The sequence below is a fragment of the Vulpes vulpes genome, chromosome 7 (genome assembly GCF_048418805.1).
Source record: "Vulpes vulpes isolate BD-2025 chromosome 7, VulVul3, whole genome shotgun sequence".
In the NCBI taxonomy this organism is placed as follows: domain Eukaryota; kingdom Metazoa; phylum Chordata; class Mammalia; order Carnivora; family Canidae; genus Vulpes; species Vulpes vulpes.
In genome coordinates, this window is record NC_132786.1 from 104654731 (window position 1) to 104674529 (window position 19799).

The 19799-nt window shown below is 43.2% G+C and overlaps 1 protein-coding gene across 11 annotated transcripts in view; it reads left to right on the forward strand.

The window, feature by feature from the left end:
• SNX10 (sorting nexin 10) overlaps window positions 1-19799 on the forward strand; it is a 75128-nt gene that overhangs the window by 27085 nt on the left and 28244 nt on the right. For all 11 annotated transcript variants that reach the window (XM_025993102.2, XM_072764591.1, XM_072764593.1 and 8 more), the window contains one exon: window positions 16970-17016. In XM_025993102.2, coding sequence (XP_025848887.1) covers window positions 16993-17016 — 24 coding nt within the window. In that variant the 5' untranslated portion in view covers window positions 16970-16992. The remainder of the gene's footprint in view (window positions 1-16969; window positions 17017-19799) is intronic.

A 19799-nucleotide genomic window follows, 5' to 3' on the forward strand; every position in this document is an offset into this window, starting at 1 on the left:
CTATGACCATTAATCATGATAGGATTTGGGGCCTGCAGACCTGGGTTTGAATCTGAACCCTCCCATGTATGAGTTGGATGACCTTAGATGGTTACTTAACTCCTTTGAATGTCATTTTCCCCATCAGAAGCACAGTATATCATGTAGTTGCTGGGTGAGTCATGTGTGTGTGAAAAGCCTGGTTTAGTACTTGACAACTGAACAAGTGTTAGTTTTCATCCCCACCTCCCCCTGCCACAACCACCCCCAACACTCTATCACCTGATACCCTGTGCTTGCTTGGTTCCATCTCCTCCATTAAACTGTGTATTCCTTAGTCCTCTTTGCACATAGAATGCATTTATTCTTTTATCTATTCATTGATTTTTCTCACTCATTTGTTCATGCAGTCATTTCATTCATTCATTCATGCTCCCTCTTTTGTTTATTCGAAAATCATTTACTGAGTATCTGCAAAGTGTGTTGGATGCTGAGAATCTACATTATTCCAGCTAGAATTCAGGAAAGAAATGACAAGATCCTGAATTAGTCCAGTGATACTGGAGGCCAAGAGAGGGGACTAGACTAAGGCAGCATTTCAGAGAGACGCTTGCCAGGGCTTACTGACCAATTGGATTTGGAAAGTAAGGGAAGGGAAGGAATCAAAGACAGTTTCTGGGATTCCCATTTGAGGCACTGTGTGGATGGTGACACGATTATCATTAAAATCATTAAATGGGCTAGGCCACAGAAGTGCACAGGGAAAGGTATCCTGTGACAGCCAGCCTGGATTGGACAGAGTAAGTTAGAGGTGCCTACCAGATGTCTGGATGGAAGTGTCTACTAGGAGGTGGCCAGGCTGTCCCCTCAAAGGCGGTTCTGATTCTGGACTCTGTTGCATGTGTGATAGGGGAGTGGTAGCCAAAACAGAATGAGGGTAGAGTGGGAGAAGAAAGGGCTGCCCATGGCCCCTTGGAGAATTGTCCTGCTTAAAGTGGAAGGTGACAGTAAGTCTGTGGCTTCCGCTGAGAAGCCACGTGTGTGCCTCACCAGGGAAACTACTCATGTCTCCCACCAGGAACATACTATTCACTATATATTCAAGGACAGCCCTGGGGGTGTCAGTGCAGAAGTAGGGAGAAGAAGGCCTATTGCCCCGTTGTGAGCCTCCGTGGAATGTACTTTCACAGGACTGCCTTGTCTCTGGCTCCCTCTTGCCTTTCAGATTTCAGTTCAAATATCACTTATTCAGAGAAGCCTTCCCTGATCACCTGAATGTGAAGTAGTCCCCACCAAATACCCATAGTCGACCTCTATTACATCATTCTGTTGTTTTCTTCATTAAGCTCGCTCATTACCTTGTCCATTTATTTGCTCACATGTTTGCTTTCTGTCTTCCCATTATGAGGTCAGTAAGACCAGGGACCTGCTGTCTTGTTCATTGCCTTATCTCTGATGTCTGCAGCAGGGCCTGGACCTTACTAGGTTGAATGAACTAACCAGGATTGCCCATCTACACTGAGATGAGAAAAAGTTGCACTTGTTTGTTGGGGAAGGAAGCAGTTGGAGTTAGTAAGGGTGAGGGGCAATTGAACCAATGTCTTAGAGGAGGGAGGAGAAATAAGATCATGAAGACAGGGGAGAATATGATCCTTTTCTTTGAGACTGAGGGAACTGGGTGAATATATGGGTAGATTTCAAGGGAGCAGAGAATAAGATGAAGAATGTATACCTGGTGGTCTTACTGTTTTTGATGAAGTAGGACATAAGAGTTATCAGATGACAGAGGGGTGGCAGACTGGGAGGAGGTAGGAGGCTGGAGGTGAGACGTGAAGGTCCGAAGATACTGGCATGAGTGGAAGACTCCTCCCTGGAGAACTTCACCGAAGTTGGAATTTATAACCTAGTAATGGAACCAATCACAGAAATGATGGGATTTTTCTTCAGTGGTAGATGGGAGAGAAGAAAAAAATGAAGTGACAGCTTAAGTTGGTCCATTTTTGGAGGTTGATAAATAGAAGTGTGTCTGTGGAACAGGAAATGAGGAATGCTGGAGGGAGAGTATTTGAAAGGTTCAGGGAAGTGAAGTTGGGAGGGAAGTCTAGGAAGGGAAGGATCAAAATTCTAGAGGTTTTTCATTCAAGTGGAAGAGCAAATTGGATAAGAATGAGGAAGTGAGAAAAGGAAGGGTGGGCTGTGTGGTAATCAGAGGAGACTTTAAATTTGCATTTTAAAAAGCAGTTCCTGGTCTGGGTCTGGTTACATGGTAAGCACTTGTTGGTAAGAGGTTAGGGTACAAGAGCAAATAGCCTAAGGCAAGGCCATGTTAGGTCATGACTCATGAATGAGGTCCTCCTTGGAGAAATCAGGAAAAAGTGTGAAAGAATACAGAGGTTCCTAAAAATGTAGAAAGGAGAAACAGGACACTGGAGAGAAGGAAGTCACTCCAGGAAGTGAGGAGGAGGGAGTTGGTCACATTCTTAGGTTCCAGGTACTTGTTGGTAGGTTATTGTCTGGAGACTGTAGTGACCAGGGGAATTTGGTTTTCTCTTGGTCCTTAGAAGTGGGAGTGCTGAGGACATGAGCAGCTTTGATTGTAAGGGTCACAAGGGAAGGGGAGAGTGGAGAAGCCAGGGCCCCGCCGAGGTAGAGCTGTTGAGATAGGTGGAAATTTGGGGCACTTGTTGGCTCTAGGAGGAGTGTTCCCGAGGGATAGTGGGAGGAAGGGTTGCAAGAGGGGATGGCAGAGCAAGGCTGGGGTCAGAGCCAAGTAGGGACAGGGATGAGAGAACCCTAGAGGTGGATGATGCCTGGAGGGCCTTCAGCTTGGCAGACATTGTGGTTTGCAGGATGAGGGATGCTGGGGCCATGAATAAAATGAGTCAAGCTCAGAGTTTCAGGTAACACTTAAAAAAAAAAAAAAGACAGCTTTATTGAAATATCTACATACTGTACAACTTACCCAATTAAGTGTTCTATTCACTGGTTTTAGTATATTGGCAGATATATACAGCTGTCACCACAGCCAATTTTAGAAAGTTTTTATCATCTCATTTCATTGCCCTTTAGCTGTCACTTCCCTGAACCCCTAAACTCCACCCCTCTACTCTCCACCCACCACCCCACCCAGTTATCTTAAGCAACCTACTTAGTAATCTATTTTCTGTTTTAATAAAAGAGTTCCCAATTTTGGACTTTCATATGAATGGAATGTGTAATATGTGAAATTTTGTGGATCTTTCTAACTTGATGTTTTCAAGGTTCATCCAAGTTGTAGTGTGTATCAATACTTCATTCCTTTTTATTGTCAAATAACATTCCATTATATGGATGTACCACAGTTTATCCATTCATCCGTTGTTGAACATTTGGGTTATTTCCACCTTTTGGCTATGAATAATGCTGATATTTATATACTAGTTTCTCTATGGACATACATTTTCATTTCTTTTGGGTATAATTTAGGAGAATTGCTGGGTCAAATGATGAGTCTGTGTAGTGTATTTGAGAAACTGCTGGATTGTTTTCTGAGATGGCCATACCACTTTATAAATCCACCCACAGTGTTTGAGGGTTCCAATTTCTCTGTTTCCTTGCCCAAATTTATTATTGGACTTTTTGATTCTAGCCAGCCTAGTGGGAGTGAAGTGGGGTCTCATTGTGGTTTTGATTTGCTTTCCTCTGATGACTAATGATATTGAACATCTTTTCATGTGTTCATTGGCCATTTTTCTATTTTCCTTGGAGGAATGTCTGTTGAGGATCCTTTGCCTGTTTTGGAAATGAATTATTGGGCAGCCTGGTTGGCTCAGCGGTTTAGCGCTGCCTTCATCCCAGGGCGTGATCCTGGAGACCCGGGATCAAGTCCCACATTAGGCTCCTGGCATGGAGCCTGCTTCTCCCTCTGCCTGTGTCTCTGCCTCTCTCTCTGTCTGTATCTCTCATGAACAAATAAAATCCTTAAAATAAAATAAAATTAAAAAAAAAGAAAAAGGAAATGAGTTATCTGTTATCTTTATTGTCAGGGATCTTTTTATTACTATATTTATATATGTAATGTGTAATATATATTTTATTATTTTTCTAGTTTTATTGAGGTATAATTGACAGACAAAATTGTAAGAAATCTAAAATGTATGATGTGAAGATTTGATAATACACATCCATTGTGGAAGGATTCTCTTATCAAGTTACTTAACACATCCATCACCTCACTTTTTACCTTTTTTTTTTTTTTGGCAAGGATATTTAAGCTTTACTCTTTTAGAAAATTTCAATTATATAATATAGTGTTATCAACTCTTGTCATCATGTTATACATTAGGTCCTTAAGGGTTTTTTTATTATTGAATTGGACAAGCTCTTTATGTATTCTAGCCATAAGTCCCTTATCAAATACATGATTTGCAGATATTTTCTCCCATCCCATGCATTGTCTTTTCACTTTCTTGATGGTATGCTTTGAAGCACAGAAAGTTTTAATTTTCACGAAGTCTAACTTACCTGTTTTATCCTTTTGTTGCTTACGCGTTTGGTATATCTGAGAATTCTTTGCTAAATCTCAGGCCATGAAGATTTACCTCTGTGTTTTCTTCTAAGAGTTTCATAGTTTTTGCTTTTACCTTTAGGTCTTTGATCCATTTCAAGTTAATTTCTATAGATGGTATAAAGTAAGTAGACTTCTAGCTTTATTCTTTTGCTTTTGGCTATTCACTTGACCCAGCACCATTTGTTGAAAAGACTGTTGTTTTTTCCCCCTCGTTGAATTATTTTGGCACCCTCTTGAAAATCAGTTGACCATAAAGGTATAGATTTATTTCTGGACTGTTAATTCTATTCTTTTAATCTATTTGTTTATCCTTGTGCCAGTTGCACACTGTCTTAAGTACTGCTGCTCTGTAGTAAGTCTTGAAATCAGGAAGTGGGAGTCTTAGCTTACTATGTTCTTCTTTTTCAGGGTTGTTTTGACTAATTTAGGTCCCTTGCAATTAGGAGTTTTAGAATCAGCTTGTCAGTTTGTACAAAGAAGTCAGCTGAGATTCTGATAAAGATTGCATTGCATCTGTAGATCATTTTGAGCAGAATTGCTGCCCTAACAATGTTAATTAAGTCTTCCAGTTCATGAGTATGGTGTGTTTTTTAATTTATTTAGATATTCTTTACTTTTTATTTTATTTATTCATGAGAGAGAGAGAGAGAGAGAGAGAGAGAGAGAGAGAGAGAGAGAGGCAGAGACACAGGCAGAGGGATAAGCAGGCTCAATGCAGGGAGCCCGATGTGGGACTCTATCCTGGGACCCCAGGATCATACCCCAGGCTGAAGGCAGCGCCAAACCGCTGGGCCACCAGGGCTGCCCCTTAGATATTCTTTAATTTCTTTTAATGATCTTTGGTAATTTTCAGAGTATACACTTTGTACTTCTTTTGTTAATTTAATCATAGGTATTTTATCCTTTCAATGCTGTTTTTCAGGCAGTATGTTGATGAGAAGTTGTGATCGTACTTGTGCAAAGCCCCCTTACCAGGTGAAGGGCTAGAGTAAGTTGAAAAAATGACCTCCCAATTGTTGGCAGGAAAGAAGAACAGGGCATTTTCTGCTGTTCTTCAGGTGGCTGTGTTCTCAGGTCTTTCATGATTCTGTGGCAGGGCACTAAGGGGATACATCAACCTCCAAAGAACTCCACACCCCTAAGTACCAATGGTTTCCCCTCTTTTCCATCCTAATCCAAACTGCGTGGTGATGGGGTAGTGGGGTAGGGGAGGGGAGTGAATAGCTGTAGATAGCTTCTGGCTAATAGGAGTGCAATCTGATTGGACGAATTCACACTAATATTTAAATTACTAATACCCCTTCCCCCAACCTCAAGACTTATCTGCGTTTTTTAGAAGAGAAGTCCTTAACTGTAACTTTAGAAGAGGAAAAGGAGTAGCCCAGGAACATTACTAGTTAGGAGAACATTAGTAGCATATAAAAGGAAAGGTACCATTTGGGAAATGTGAAAAATATTCTTGAGTTTGATCTGGGGGGGGGTTGTTTTGGGGGAGAGAAGATGTCACAAGTTAGGGTGTAGTATTACCTGTGTGTCTGCTCTAGTGTCAACTTCTCTCTCCTACATCTGCTTTTTATGGCTTCTTTTCAATTCTGTTTCTTCTGGTCATGGTTTTTATTTTATTTTTTGTCCCTTCCCTACCTCCCCCCACCCCGTTATCCCCCAGGTGGCTGTCCTTGGTGTGTATATAATGGGAGGTAAAGGTCAGGCCCGCAACATCCATGCCTATATGTCCAGAGTGGCTAAATCTAAGGTAGTACTTTTCCTAAATACACCAAAATAGTTGTGAGGTTAAAATTAGATGTATTTTGGGCAGCTTGGGTGGCTCAGCAGTTTAGCGCTGCCTTCAGCCCGGGGTGTGATCTTGGAGACCCGGGATTGAGTCCCACGTCGGGCTCCCTGCATGGAGCCTGCATCTCCCTTTGCCTGTCTCTCTCTCTCTCTCTCTCTCTCTGTGTGTGTATCTCTCATGAATAAATAAATAAAATCTTTAAAAAAAAATTAGATGTATTTTTTCTTCTCCCTGGATTTCAACCCCCAAATTTAGCCTAGCATCATCCTCATGACCATTAATGGAACCCCTGTGTTGTCGAGATTAGCAAGTTAGTGGTTTCATTGTTTTTTTGGTACTATGAACCAGTATTTTTTGGCTGCTAACAAACCTTAAAAAGAAATGCCTTATCCTCTTTAACTTTTTTCTTTTGTGATAAATGGTGGAAAACTTAAAGGGTAAGTTTATTTGTGCTTCTAACTTTGACTGAACTTCAGATTTCGGCTTGTTTTCCCATATTTTTTTAAAAGTAGGCTCTATACCCAGCGAGGGGCACAATGTGGGGCTTGGACTCATGACCCTGAGATCAAGAGTTGGACGCTTAACTGACTGACGCACCCAGGCACCCCTTAGTTTGTCTTTTTTAAGTTCTAAGATCGGAGTGAGGAAGAACTTGGTGGGCTTGGGAAGAACGATAGTGGTTCTGCACAAGCTGTACCAAACCCATAAACTGGACTAAAGTGGAGCAGCCATGCTCTTTCACGGAGAGTACAGCTGATGTGGATGAGCTCTTTTGATTGCCCAAGTTGGGATCTACCTCAAACTACCTTAAGTAAAGGGTGCATGGGGAACCCAGGAGACGCTGCAGCCTTAAGTCACTGGGCACCCTGGGCGCTGCAGCTCTGTGGATGTCAGCCGCTGAAGCCTGCACTGTAATTCAGCTCTTCTGGTGGCCAGCTTCTTTCATATCTCATGAGAATTTTGATCTTCACCATGGCTTCTGTTGTGTTCAGAACTCCAGCTGTGACGTCATTACCCTCCCTTTCTCTTTCATCCTTTCCCAGGGAACTGGCAAGGCTCCCTGTGTTTCCTGGGCCAAATATGGGAAGGAATGGGTGCCCACCCCTTCTTTTGGTGCCAGGTGGTGCCTCAGGCACCTGACTAACCTGTGGACTGGCTTCACTGGAGTCTGATGCTTATCATTGATGCTGTTGCCTGTATCTAGGTATGGGGTGCTCCTGCGCCACCTCCACCATGATACAGAGCAGGGCTGCCCCTGTAGAGCTGCTCCTGCAGCAGGAGCTTGGCTGACACTTTCCCCCCAGAGAAGATTTTGGGGAGACCATGGTCCTACCCCCAGACCTGCCCAATGCAGCACGAAGGACATAAGGTGGTGGTACTGAGAACAGGTATGAGAAACATTGGTATGGAGTTAAACTGTGAATCTAAAACAACCTCACTGATGGCATATCTTTATGAGATGAAGGTAATTTTTCATTTATATAGAAAAATTGATGAACATCATAGAAGGAAGTAAAACCCAGTGAAATTAATGTAGTTGTTTGTTTCCTTGGAAAGGGGAATATAAAAGTAACTGAGCACATAAAGTTTTACTTTTAAAAAATGTATTATTTTTTGTGTTATTTTAAAAGTATTTTAAAATATTTTTTCAGACTTAACAGTAAGGCATTGTAAACTTTTGGAAAAATAACAGAAAAAAATGGGTTAGAATCCTACCGTTCAGAAATGACAACTGTTAACTTCTCATGTGTAAGCTCCGGTTCTCAAATAAATAAGTAAAGAAATAGAAACATTGGGGCAGCCCGGGTGGCTCAGGGGTTTAGTGCCGCCTTCAGCCCAGGGCTTGATCCTGGGGCCCTGGGATCGAGTCCCACGTCAGGCTCCCTGCATGGAGCCTGCTTCTCCCTCTGCCTGCATCTCCGCCTCCTCTCTCTCTCTCTCTCTCTCTCTCCCTCTCTCTCCCTCTCTCTCTCCCCGTCTCCCTCTCTCTCTCTTTGTGTGTTTCTCATGAATAAATAAGTAAAATCTTAAAAAAAAAAAGAAATAGAAACATAATTAAAAACATCATTTGACAATACTTCTTGAACAGTCCCTATCATTTAATATTCTTCTCTAACATAATTTGTAGTGGTACAAGCTGGTCTGTTAGGCAGCTCTACCATAATTCATTTTTTCCTAATCTACTGATGGACATTTAGGTTTCCATTTTTTGATATATTTTTAAAAAACATTGCGTTGCAAACATTCTTTCATACAGAATTTTTTTTTTTGCACATATCTGATTGGTTTTTGAGGTTGAGTTCCCAGATGTGGAATAATTTAGTCAAAGAACGTGAGCAATTTAAAAATTCTTTTGAAACATATGGCCACATCATCTTTAAGGAATATTGAAATAGCTCATGTTCCTACCAGCAGCGATTGGTCCATTTTGCAGGATCTTTGCCAGTGGGGATATTATCATTTAAAAATTCTAATTTAGGGGATCCCTGGGTGGCGCAGCGGTTTGGCGCCTGCCTTTGGCCCAGGGCGCGATCCTGGAGACCCGGGATCGAATCCCACATCGGGCTCCCGGTGCATGGAGCTTGCTTCTCCCTCTGCCTGTGTCTCTGCCTCTTTCTCTCTCTCTCTCTCTCTGTGACTATCATAAATAAATAAAAATTAAAAAAAAGAATTTAAAAAAATAAAATAAAAATTCTAATTTAATAGACACAAATATGGTATTTTACTTTTTATTTGCATTTTGGTTTATAGCAAGGTTAAACATTTTAAATAGATCATTGACCTTTTTCCCAAAACTTTTAATGGTGGTAAGAACATACAAAATTTACCATCCTGCCCATGTTAAGTGTACAGTTCAGTTGTAGGTATATTCACATTGGTGTGTAACATTTCCAGATCCGCTTCCTTCATCCGTTTCTCTGGCCAAACTGAAACTCTGTACCCATTAAACAAGAGTTCTCCATTTCCCCTTCCCCTCAGCCGCTGGCAACCACCCTTCTACTTTCTGTATCTATGAATTTGGGTGGTTTAGAAACCTCAAGTAAGTAGAATCATAAAGTACCTGGTTTTTGTGTACGTGACTGATCATTTCATTTAGATTAATGTCCTCAGGGTTCATCCATGTTGTAGAATGTGTCAGAATTTCCTTCCCTTTAAAACCTGAGTAGTATTCAATTGTGTAGATGTACCATACCACATCTTGCTGATGCATTTGTCCATGGACACTTGAGTTGGTTACCCTTCTTGGCTTTAGGAATAATGCCTCTATGAACACAGGTGCACAAATATCTCTTTGAGATCCTGCTTTCAGTTCTTTTGGAGGTATACTTGGAAGTAGAATTGCTGGGCTATATAATAGTACTAGTTTTAGTTTTTAAAAGTTTGTTGGTTGGTTTATTTATTTATTTATTTATTTAAGTAATCACTGCCCCCATTATGGGGTTCAAACTCATGACTCTGAGATCAAGAGTCTCGTGTTCTTCCAACTGAGCCAGTCAGATGCCCCTATTTTTTTTTAAAGATTTTATTTATTTATTCATGAGAGATGACACACAGAGAGAGGCAGAGACATAGGCAGAAGGAGAAGCAGGCCTGATGTGGGAGGGATCCTGAGCCCGATGTGGGACTCGATCCTGAGACTCCAGGATCATACCCTGAGCCAAAGGCAGATGCTCAACCACTGAGCCACCCAGATGTCCCAGATCCTCCTATTTTTAATTTTTTAAGTAACTTCCGTACTGTTTTTAACAGAAGCAACACCATTTTACATTCCCATCGGCACAAAGGTTCCAATTTCTCTATATTCTTGCCAATACTTGTTTTCTGTTTTTTTTTTTTTTTATAGTAGTCTTCTTAATGGATGTGAGGTGATATCTCATTGTGGTTTTTGTTTTTGTGGTTTTTTTTTAAATTTTTTATTTATTTATGATAGTCACAGAGAGAGAGAGAGAGAGGCAGAGACACAGGCAGAGGGAGAAGCAGGCTCCATGCACCGGGAGCCCGACGTGGGACTCGATCCCGGGTCTCCAGGATGGCGCCCTGGGCCAAAGGCAGGCGCTAAACCTCTGCGCCACCCAGGGATCCCTCTCATTGTGGTTTTGATTTGCATCTCCCTAATGATTGGTGATACTATCTTTTCATATGCTTTTTGGCTATTTTGTATATCATCTTTGGGGAAATGTCTAAAGTCCTTTGCCCAGTTTTTAATCATGTTGTTTGTTTATTGTTGAGGTGACCTTTGTTGTTTTTGTTTTGTGAATTATTGATAATGTTTGCTTATTTTTCTACAGAGATATTCTTTGGTATGGATTTATAAGAGATTTTCATATATTAGGAAATATTAATCCTTTGGCATATGTATTATAAATATTATTATTATATAACATTTGTCTTTATATTCCTTGTGAGTGTACAGCAGGTTGAAATTTTTATATGGTCATATCTATCACTGTTTTCTCAAAATTTTTTCTTTTAAAAAAATAAGTAAAAAAATAAAAAGAAATTTTTAAAGATTTTATTTATTCATTCATGAGAGACACACAGAGAGAGATTGAGAGAGAGAGAGAGAGAGAGACAGAGACACAGGCAGAGGGAAAAGCAGGCTCCATGCAGGGAGCCCGACATAGGACTCGATCCCGGGTCCCCAGGATCAACATCCTGGGCTGAAGGCAGCGCTAAACCACTGAGCCACCTGGGCTGCCGCAATTTTTTCTATTCTTATGTGTTCATGAGGGTGGAGGGGTATTTCCTAACTGTAATGCTAGGGGGTCCTAGAGAACTCCTTGGGGCCTTCAGCACCCTAGGGCATTTCCCAGGGCAGCACAGTGGTCACAGCATAAATCCCCTGGCATGGTGAACCTTTCCCCTGCAAGGCAGGGAGCTGGCCAGCCAGGTGTAGACAGAACACCACTCCCTCCTCTGCGCACACTGCAGGGGCCATAGGTACCAGACTGTGCATAGGTGGACCGAGGTTCTCCTCTGGAAGGGTGGGCAATAAGCTTTTTAGCAGCCCAAAACAGCATAGTTCCTGGGTGTCCTGAAAGCAGCCATCCTTCCCCCTCTTCTGAAACTGGCCCAGCTATTGAGCTAACTCCTCACGTGGGCCCCCCAGTGCTCAGCAGGGTTCCTACCCTTACATCCCTTCAGTACCAAGGCTTTTGTCTGACGTTTTTACAAAAAGCTCTGTCTGGAGGCAGAATTGTAACAGGAAAGGAAATGGGGACTGATGCCTTTTTCCTTAAGCACTGCTGTCCCAGAGCGGATTCTCTTCAACATTAAAGTGGTAGTGTGTTGTTGTGAAGACTCTAAGACTAGGGTGAAAATGCATCAGAAGAAGCTGTGTCCAGGTGAGATGGTGAGACACGGCAATACCTAGTGGAAAGGTGGTATCTTTTTTACTTATTGCTTCCTCCACACCCAGCTTGCAGGCCTGTCTCCAGCTCCAGCTCCTGGAACCTGGCCACATCTCCAGAAGGGAGAAGAGGTTAAGTGTATTTTGTTTGAGGGTTGACTACTCCTTCTAATATAGCAAATAAATAAATAAATAAATAAATAAGAAGGCAAGAAAGCTGTAGCAGTTGTTTCCTAATAAAAATACACTCCTGCCCCCATATAAAAGCTCTGCCCACTGTGAGGTTAGTTAAAAATCTTCCTGCACGTTCCTCTAGGAGCACATGAGATTTCTCTAGGCTTTGGTGTGGGAAATCCGGAAAAATATATCCATTTGGTCTATGAAATTGTATATTGTTACAGCGAGTCAATAACTGTAGATCCTCAATAAAACCAATTTTGTTCTGTTTAGGATATCCTTACAGCTTTGAAAATTCCAGTCTAGTTCATGATTAAACAAGTTTGTTGGGTTAATCAGCCTTTGATACAGGATGGTAAAGGAAACCCAAAACTACGCTCCTGAAAGCTCACCTCACCCCCGTTTTCATTTTAGAGAATGATGTAAGCCATACTTTCATTCCTTATTTCACCTTTGTAAAAGTACGTAATCCCCCTCTCATTCACGTATATAGTCCACAGACTCTCAGTCAGGAGTTTGCTTATCAGAGAGGAGATTGCCTTATAGGCATATAGACCAAGTTTAACATTGTGACATTTTTTTTCCCTATTGATCTAAGAGAGAGCTTTATTAAGGTATAGAATTGAAAACACACCACGTGATTGCTCCATAGGAAGGCTCTGTGAACTATTGCCGACTGTTTTTGTAGATAAAGTTTTGCTGGAACATAGCCATGTGCATTCAATTACTTAGCATCTGTGTGCTTTCTCACTGCAAATTGTAGAATTGAGTTTGCAACAGAGACTATTTGACCTGCAAACCCTCAAATAATATACTATCTAGGCCCTTTACAGAAAAAAATTGCCAAGCCCTGCTCTACAGAACTCTTTGTTTCACAGACATTTTGTATTTTATAGAAGAAATATTCCAAGATGGAAAACGAAGGCAGTTTTCTCCTGAAGTTTCCAGCTTGGCAAACCATACTCTCAAGGCAGTGACAGAGTTGTAAAGATACATGATGAGTCTCTCAGATGACTCTCCATGGCCACCATGTTTCCCAGTAGGGGGACAACCCATGTATCTGCCATCTCCCTGTACTCAATCCTAACCTGAACAACAGGTTTGAGAAGTCATCCCTGTTGTTTGGAATGATGGTGACATTTAATAATAATTTTTTTTAAAGATTTTACTTCTTTATTTATTAGAGAGAGGGGAAGGGAGGGGGAAGGGGATGGAGCATGAATTCAGGGTGGAGGAGCAGAGGGAGAAAGATAAACAGACTCTGTTCAGCGTGATGCCTGATGCAGGGCTCAATGCCACGATCCTGAGATCATGACCTGAGCTAAAGTCAAGTTGGTTGCACAACCAACTGAGCCACCCAGGCACCCCGAGGTTTAATAATAATCCTTTCTAGGAAGGTAAGTAGGAAGGATAATGGGTCTCAGTAAGTGAGTATTTAGGTGTGCTGTGGTTCCCCATTGGTGGTGGGGAGACAATGTGCTCCAAAGACAGCCTTGTTGATGGTTACCTGGAAGTAGAATTCCATAATTGTTGGAATGAAAATATTCTGGGCAGGCAAGAGTTCCCTATGAACAGCATAATGACAGACACATGGGCTAGTTTAGGGCATTTGGAAATCTAAACAAATCTAATACTACAACCCACCAGGAGGGCATTGGTTTTTCAGAGGACGGTTTCTGATTAGCATCTTTGGTTTGCTTAATTATAGACAACTGACCTCTTATCTGAAACCATACTAATGTACAATCATTTAATTTCCTTCCCTCTATTAAGAAATGCCATGGCAAGGTCTAGTACCAGATAACATTTTCTGTTATAAAGGTAGCATCTCTTTGTAATTTGAATCTGCTGTTTATTTTACGTGAAATAAAAAGCTTCCATAATTTATGTTAGAGTCCCTGTTCCTGATAGAGTTCTGGTGTTTAATTTACTTTAAACAGTTGTTACTTCAAAAAGTATAAAACGAATTTGTGTTAACTAGAAAAATTCGAACATTGTGGAAGTCTGTAAACAGCCTTTCTCCCTGTGGATTAAAATGTTAAAGGTTGGGACGCCTGGGTGGCTCAAGCGGTTGAGCGTCTGTCTTCAGCTCGGATGTGATCCTGGGGTCCAGGATCGAGTCCCGCCTCGGGCTCCTGGTGGGAAGTGGGCTTCTCCCTCTGCCTGTGTGTCTGCCTCTCTCTCTCTCTCTCTTTCTGTGTCTCTCTGTCTCTCATGAATAAATAGAATATTTGAAAAAAAATGTTAAAGGTGGACTGTGTGGTTCTCAGTGATGTTTTGGAACTGGTTTAAATGTTCTGTTTCCTACTTCTGTGCTACTTGGTTTATAACATCTTGGGGTGGCCAGCACCCCACTGAGATTACTGAGTCTTTCCGCCTGGGTGGGAAAAGCTCCAACCCTTTAAGGAGGCTTAAGATCCAGACTTGGACCCATTGGCTCATATGACATAGTCATGGATGTAGCCTCAGGCAATGGAAAGAACAGCATGGGGAAGGAGACTGAATTGCAGGGTTGAAAGTGGACTGGAGTTGTCTCACTAGCTTGGGCCGCCTGATCCGTCTGTTTTCTTACCCATAAAGTGAGGATGCTCACATCTCCCTCCCAGGATGGTTGCGAAGTTTAATTATCCAGGAAAACACAGATAATGCTGTGTTGGAGAAATTGAAACGGTTGGGGAGACCGAATATACAAGTATTATGGTGTGAGTGAAGTTGAGGATGGCAGAAACCGGGTGAGGGGCCGAGAGCTGGGGCAGGAGAGGGGGAGTGATTTCTGAGCAGAATCATGGGGAGGAGTGGGGGTTTGCAGGGGGACGTGGAAGGGGTGAAGGCAGCGGCTCAGCTGTGTGGAGCAGGGGAGCGTGGGTAGGGAATCATGACCAGTCCTGAGACGGATGCAGCCCTCGGTCTAAGGTTTATCCAATACAGGAATCCCTTCAAGAGCCCGTCTCTCAAGCTACTCCTCCCTCCAGCCTCTGCCCCTTTGCACATGCCAGTCCCTCTGCTTAGAATATATTTTTCTCTTTACATTCCTGGCTAAGTCACCCCAACCTTTGGGCTTCAGCTCAAGTGCCACATTCTCAGTAAAGCCTTCCCAGTCCCCCCACCCCCATATTGTCTCTCCATTCTTGCAACAGCTGTCCTTTCCTTTCCTGTTGCTTCTGCATTATAGTTCTGAGGTCCTCTTTAGGAGCTCCGGGTGTAGGCCATACTCCACTGCATGCCCATTCCCAGCCCAGCACGTGGCACGTACTAGGAGCGCCGTATTCATTGCGTGCTGCACAAATGAACGAATTCTCATCGCTTCCACAGCTGTGACCCTGGCCTTGCTCTCCTATCTGATCCCTGCAGACTCTTTCTGTATTAGTTTCCAGTGGCTGCCAAAAGAAGTTACCACCAAGTTGGTGGCTTAAAACAAGACAAATTTATTCTTTAATCGTCCTGGAGGCCAGATGCCTGAAATCAAGGTGTTGGCAGGATGGTGTTCCCTCTGGAGGCTAGAGGAAAAATCTAGGGGATTTTTCCTTGCCTCTGGTGACCAGGTGTCCTTGGCTTGTGTCTGCAACTCAACAATCTCTGCTTCCATCTTCACGTGGCCTTCTCCCCTGTGTGTAGATTTTTCTCCTCTTCTGTCTCTCATAAGGACATTTGCCATTGCATTCAGGGCCCACACTGGTATTTCAGGATGATGAAATGTGAGAGTCTTACTTATGTCTGCAAAGACCCTTTTATCAAATAGGTTCTAGAGGTTAGGATGCGGATATATCTTTTTGGCAGCAACAATTCAACAAAACCCACCCTCCACTGTCCCTTTCCCTCAATTGAACTGGCCTGTCCACCATCTCTTGTCTATCCATCACGCTTTTCTCCATCCTTGTGGACACCGTTGCCACCTCTGTTTCCTTGGAAATCTCTCTTCCTTCCATGAATGCTGATATTCCTGCATTCTCTGTGGGTTCTCCTGCGCTCCAGGTGACAGGAGCTGTCTTCCCCTTGGAAATCCGCCAGCCTCTCCCTACAGTCCATTCTTCCTGCAGGAGGTCCTTCCCCCCTGCCTGCCATGAGGCATCTGATCAGCAGCATCATGCAGGTCTGGAGGCTGAGGCTAGTGTGCTTACTTCTTCATATTCCCTATAGTGCCAAGGATGTTAGTAGAGACTCGGGAAATATTTCTGGTTGGTAAAAAGTGTCCCAAAATAAAGACAAATAGTGACCATGCAGTCATAGCCACCTTTCAGTTGTAAGAATACATATGCATGGATATAGTCAGGGGATTTTAATTTTCTTTAACAGGGACCAGGCATCAATTCCAGTGAGTTTATGTAAGGGGTTTATTTTTATTTTTATTTTTTTAAATAAATTAATTTTTATTGGTGTTCAATTTACCAACATACAGAATAACACCCAGTGCTCATCCCGTCAAGTGTCCCCCTCAGTGCCCGTCACCCATTCCCCCCCACCCCCCCCCCGCCCTCCTCCCCTTCCACCACCCCTAGTTCGTTTCATGTAAGGGGTTTAACATGCAGTAGACAACCCCAGGGACATTCAGGGCCTGGAATCAACCTTCAGTTTGGTTGTACTGACTGGAATCAAGGTGCTGACCTTCATCCTTCTTGGCACTGCATCATTTCTTGTCTGAACTCTAGAGTGGTTTAGCTATCACAGGAATGACTTATTTCTTGAAGGTCTAGTTGCTGGGAAAGGGATCAGAACTGTTCTCAGTGGTGAATCTCTCTGGGCATCTCCATTCTCTCCATCTCACTGCCAATCAGTGTCCCCTGCCGGCCCCTCGTGGCCACTCTGCTTCCCCACCTCCAGCCTCTGACTCACCAGGGCTCCAGATCCAACCGGACTCTGTGTGGCCTTCCAGTGTGAGTGCTTGTTATCACCTAACTGCCCTGGACTTGCCGTGTTGCAAACTCCCAATCCCTAGTGCAGACTGCTGTTCACCTTGGTCTGGGCAGCAGTGGACAGGAGGTCGGACAGAGCAGGGGTTCATCGTTCAGAGACTGTGGATATGCAGAGATGGTTCCTTAGAGCTTTTGGGTGGGAGGCCATGAGAGGCATGTCTGCTCCAGTATGGAACCTCCAAATCACTGAGTGTTGGTATCTTATTTTTCAGATTGATTGTGTCCTGTGTTGAAGATGTTTCCAGAACAACAGAAAGAGGTATGTCATCACAAATTCGAAAATAAATAATCCATGCATTTTGCTTCACTGAAGGTTAGTTCTTCATTCATCAACCATCAGTCTGTGGTGGAGAGTCAAGATACTTCCAGGGCATCCCAGAGGAGGGCTAACGAAAAAATAAAACACCTGCCCTCCTGCTCCCACTCCCCCCCACTCCCCAGCATTGGCACATTCTTGGCTCTCATTCCTTGGTTCCAGTGACTGAGCCGGCTCTTAGCTCACTCCCACCCATTGCTTATAAAAGTATCTTGTTCCATGACTCAGATTTCTCCCAGGCTCTGACTCCCACCCTTTGCTTTGAACAGCCTTCCTCTGGCTTTCTTGGATTTCTACTCGGTTGCCTCATACGTGAATCTCCCCACCTTGAGTAACAACCCAGGGGAGCTGTCTGCCATTAGTTTCAGTTTTGCCTTACGTATTGCCTAGTAGATCTCTTGGCTTGGTTTCACACAATTCAGAGAACACTGTCCCTTCCTGAACCAAGCCTGATTGATCTCCCAGGCCTCTAATCCCAGCTTCCAGAGCTTCGTCTGACTAGAAGGCAGGTAGGACAGCCACCACACCAACCTTTTGCTGAGTGGCTCTCTCTTGAAAGTTGTTTTTTGTTTTTGTTTTTGTTTTTTTTTGTTTTAGAGGGACAGAGAGAGGCAGAGGGAGGGGCAGAGGGAGAGAGAGACGGAGAATCTTAAGCAGGTTCCATGACTAGCACACAGTTCCATGAGGGGCTCGATCTCACAACCCTGAGATCATCCCTGAGTAGAAATCAAGAGTCAGATGCTTGACCAACTGAGCCACCCTGGCGCCCCTTGAAAGTACCCATTTGTCCTACCCTGCCTACCATTGTACCACATACATTGTCACTAATGAAACTGAATAGTGGCAGAAGGGCTTTTTAGGGAATATACAAGCACACGCGCACACGCGTGCACACACACACACACACACACACACAAACACAGCCAAGTGGCCCTTTGTCTTGTCCAAGTTTAAAGCACTATACAATCCAAAAAATGCATTTCAGAGAATCCTTCTCGAAGCTTCTTTGCTAGATCTCACATCCTTTCTTTCAGCCCTGTCTTTGGGTTCAGACTGTCCTCATTAATCTAGCCCACTTCGACCCTTTAATTCCAGGTTGGGCTCCCCCATTTTCTTTTTTAATTTTTCTTCTTCTTATCTATTTTTTGGCTCCTCCATTTTCAAAGACTGTTTTGGTTTGTTTTTTAACTTTCTGAGTATAGCATGTATACTGTAAAACGCATCAAATGCCCTAATCTTATACGTACAGCTCAGCAGATTATCTCTTATGTGTACACCTGCGTAACCACACTCAGGTCGAGGTGTGGATGTTTCCAGCACCCCAGAAGGTACTGTGTGTCCCTTTCCAGTCAGTCCCTCTATTTTCTCTACAAGGTAACCCCATACAGGACCAAGACTCTTCTCCTGTCTCTCTATTAAATAATATTGAGATCAGGGTGTTTGTTTCGAGAAATACCGTCTCTGTGTAGTTGGCCAAACTGCAAGTCCCCACCTGACTTCTCTCACTTCACACACCAATTACAATTTCAGGGTTTCCCCAAACCATCCTCAGTTTTGATAATTTACAAGAAAGATTCACAGAATTCCCTGAGACAGCTGTTATACTCATAGTTGTGGTTATTACAGGGAAGACACAAATTGGAAATAATCAAAAGAAGGGATGCAGAGGCACCTGGGTGGCTCAGTGGTTGAGTGCCTGCCTTCTGCTCAAGGCGTGATCCCAGGGTCCTGGGATTGAGTCCCGCATCAGGTCCCTGTGGGGAGCCTGCTTCTCCCTCTGCCTGAGTCTCTGCCTCTCTCTCTCTATGTCTCTCATGAATAAGTAAATAAAATCTTAAAAAACAAAAAACAACAGAAAGGAAGGGATGCAGAGGACAGAGTTGGGGAGAGGTCCAAATGTGGAGCTCTCACTTGTCTTCTCCTTATGGAGTTGCTGGAATTATGCTGCCCCTATTGATGTGTGATGATATGCACAGGGGAGCTCAACAGGGCCTTTGGTGGCCAGTTACTGGGGCTCGGTCATATACTGTGGCTGACTTTTTAGTCTTCATTCCTCCTTGGGTCATGCTAATACCTCCTGGGGTCATGCTAATATCATTAGTCTCTGGTTCCTCCAAAGGTTGCAGTTGGTACAATGTAGTCCTAAACCCCCACTGTATATTCACATTATTGGACTGTCTAGTGGCCAAAGCCCGGGCTAGCAGGTACTTTTGTTAGGCAGGACATTCTAGGGGCCTAGAGATTACCTCCTAGTAGCTGAGGGCAGAGGCCAGACCTCCCCCTGAATGAGATGAATTCTTCACTATATACAGGCATTAGTCTGACCACTGGGCAGGCAGTGCCAAGGGAGTGGGAATGTGTGCTCACTGGTACATCTCAAAGGCACATTTTATTTATTTTTTTAAAAGATTTTATTTATTTATTTACAAGAGGCACAGAGAGAGAGAGAGAGAGAGGCAGAGACATAGGCAGAGGAAAAAGCAGGCTCTGTGCAAGAAGCCTGATGCAGGGACTCGATCCTGGGACTCCAGGATCATGACCTGAGCCAAAGGCAAACGCTCAATCACTGAGCCACCCAGGCATCCCACAAAGGCATATTTTAAAAGTTGTTCTCATAGGGGGAAAAAACTGCCAATGAAAGCAACAAAGACTTTCTTTTTTTTTTTAATTTTTATTTATTTATGATAGTCACAGAGAGAGAGAGAGAGAGGCAGAGACACAGGCAG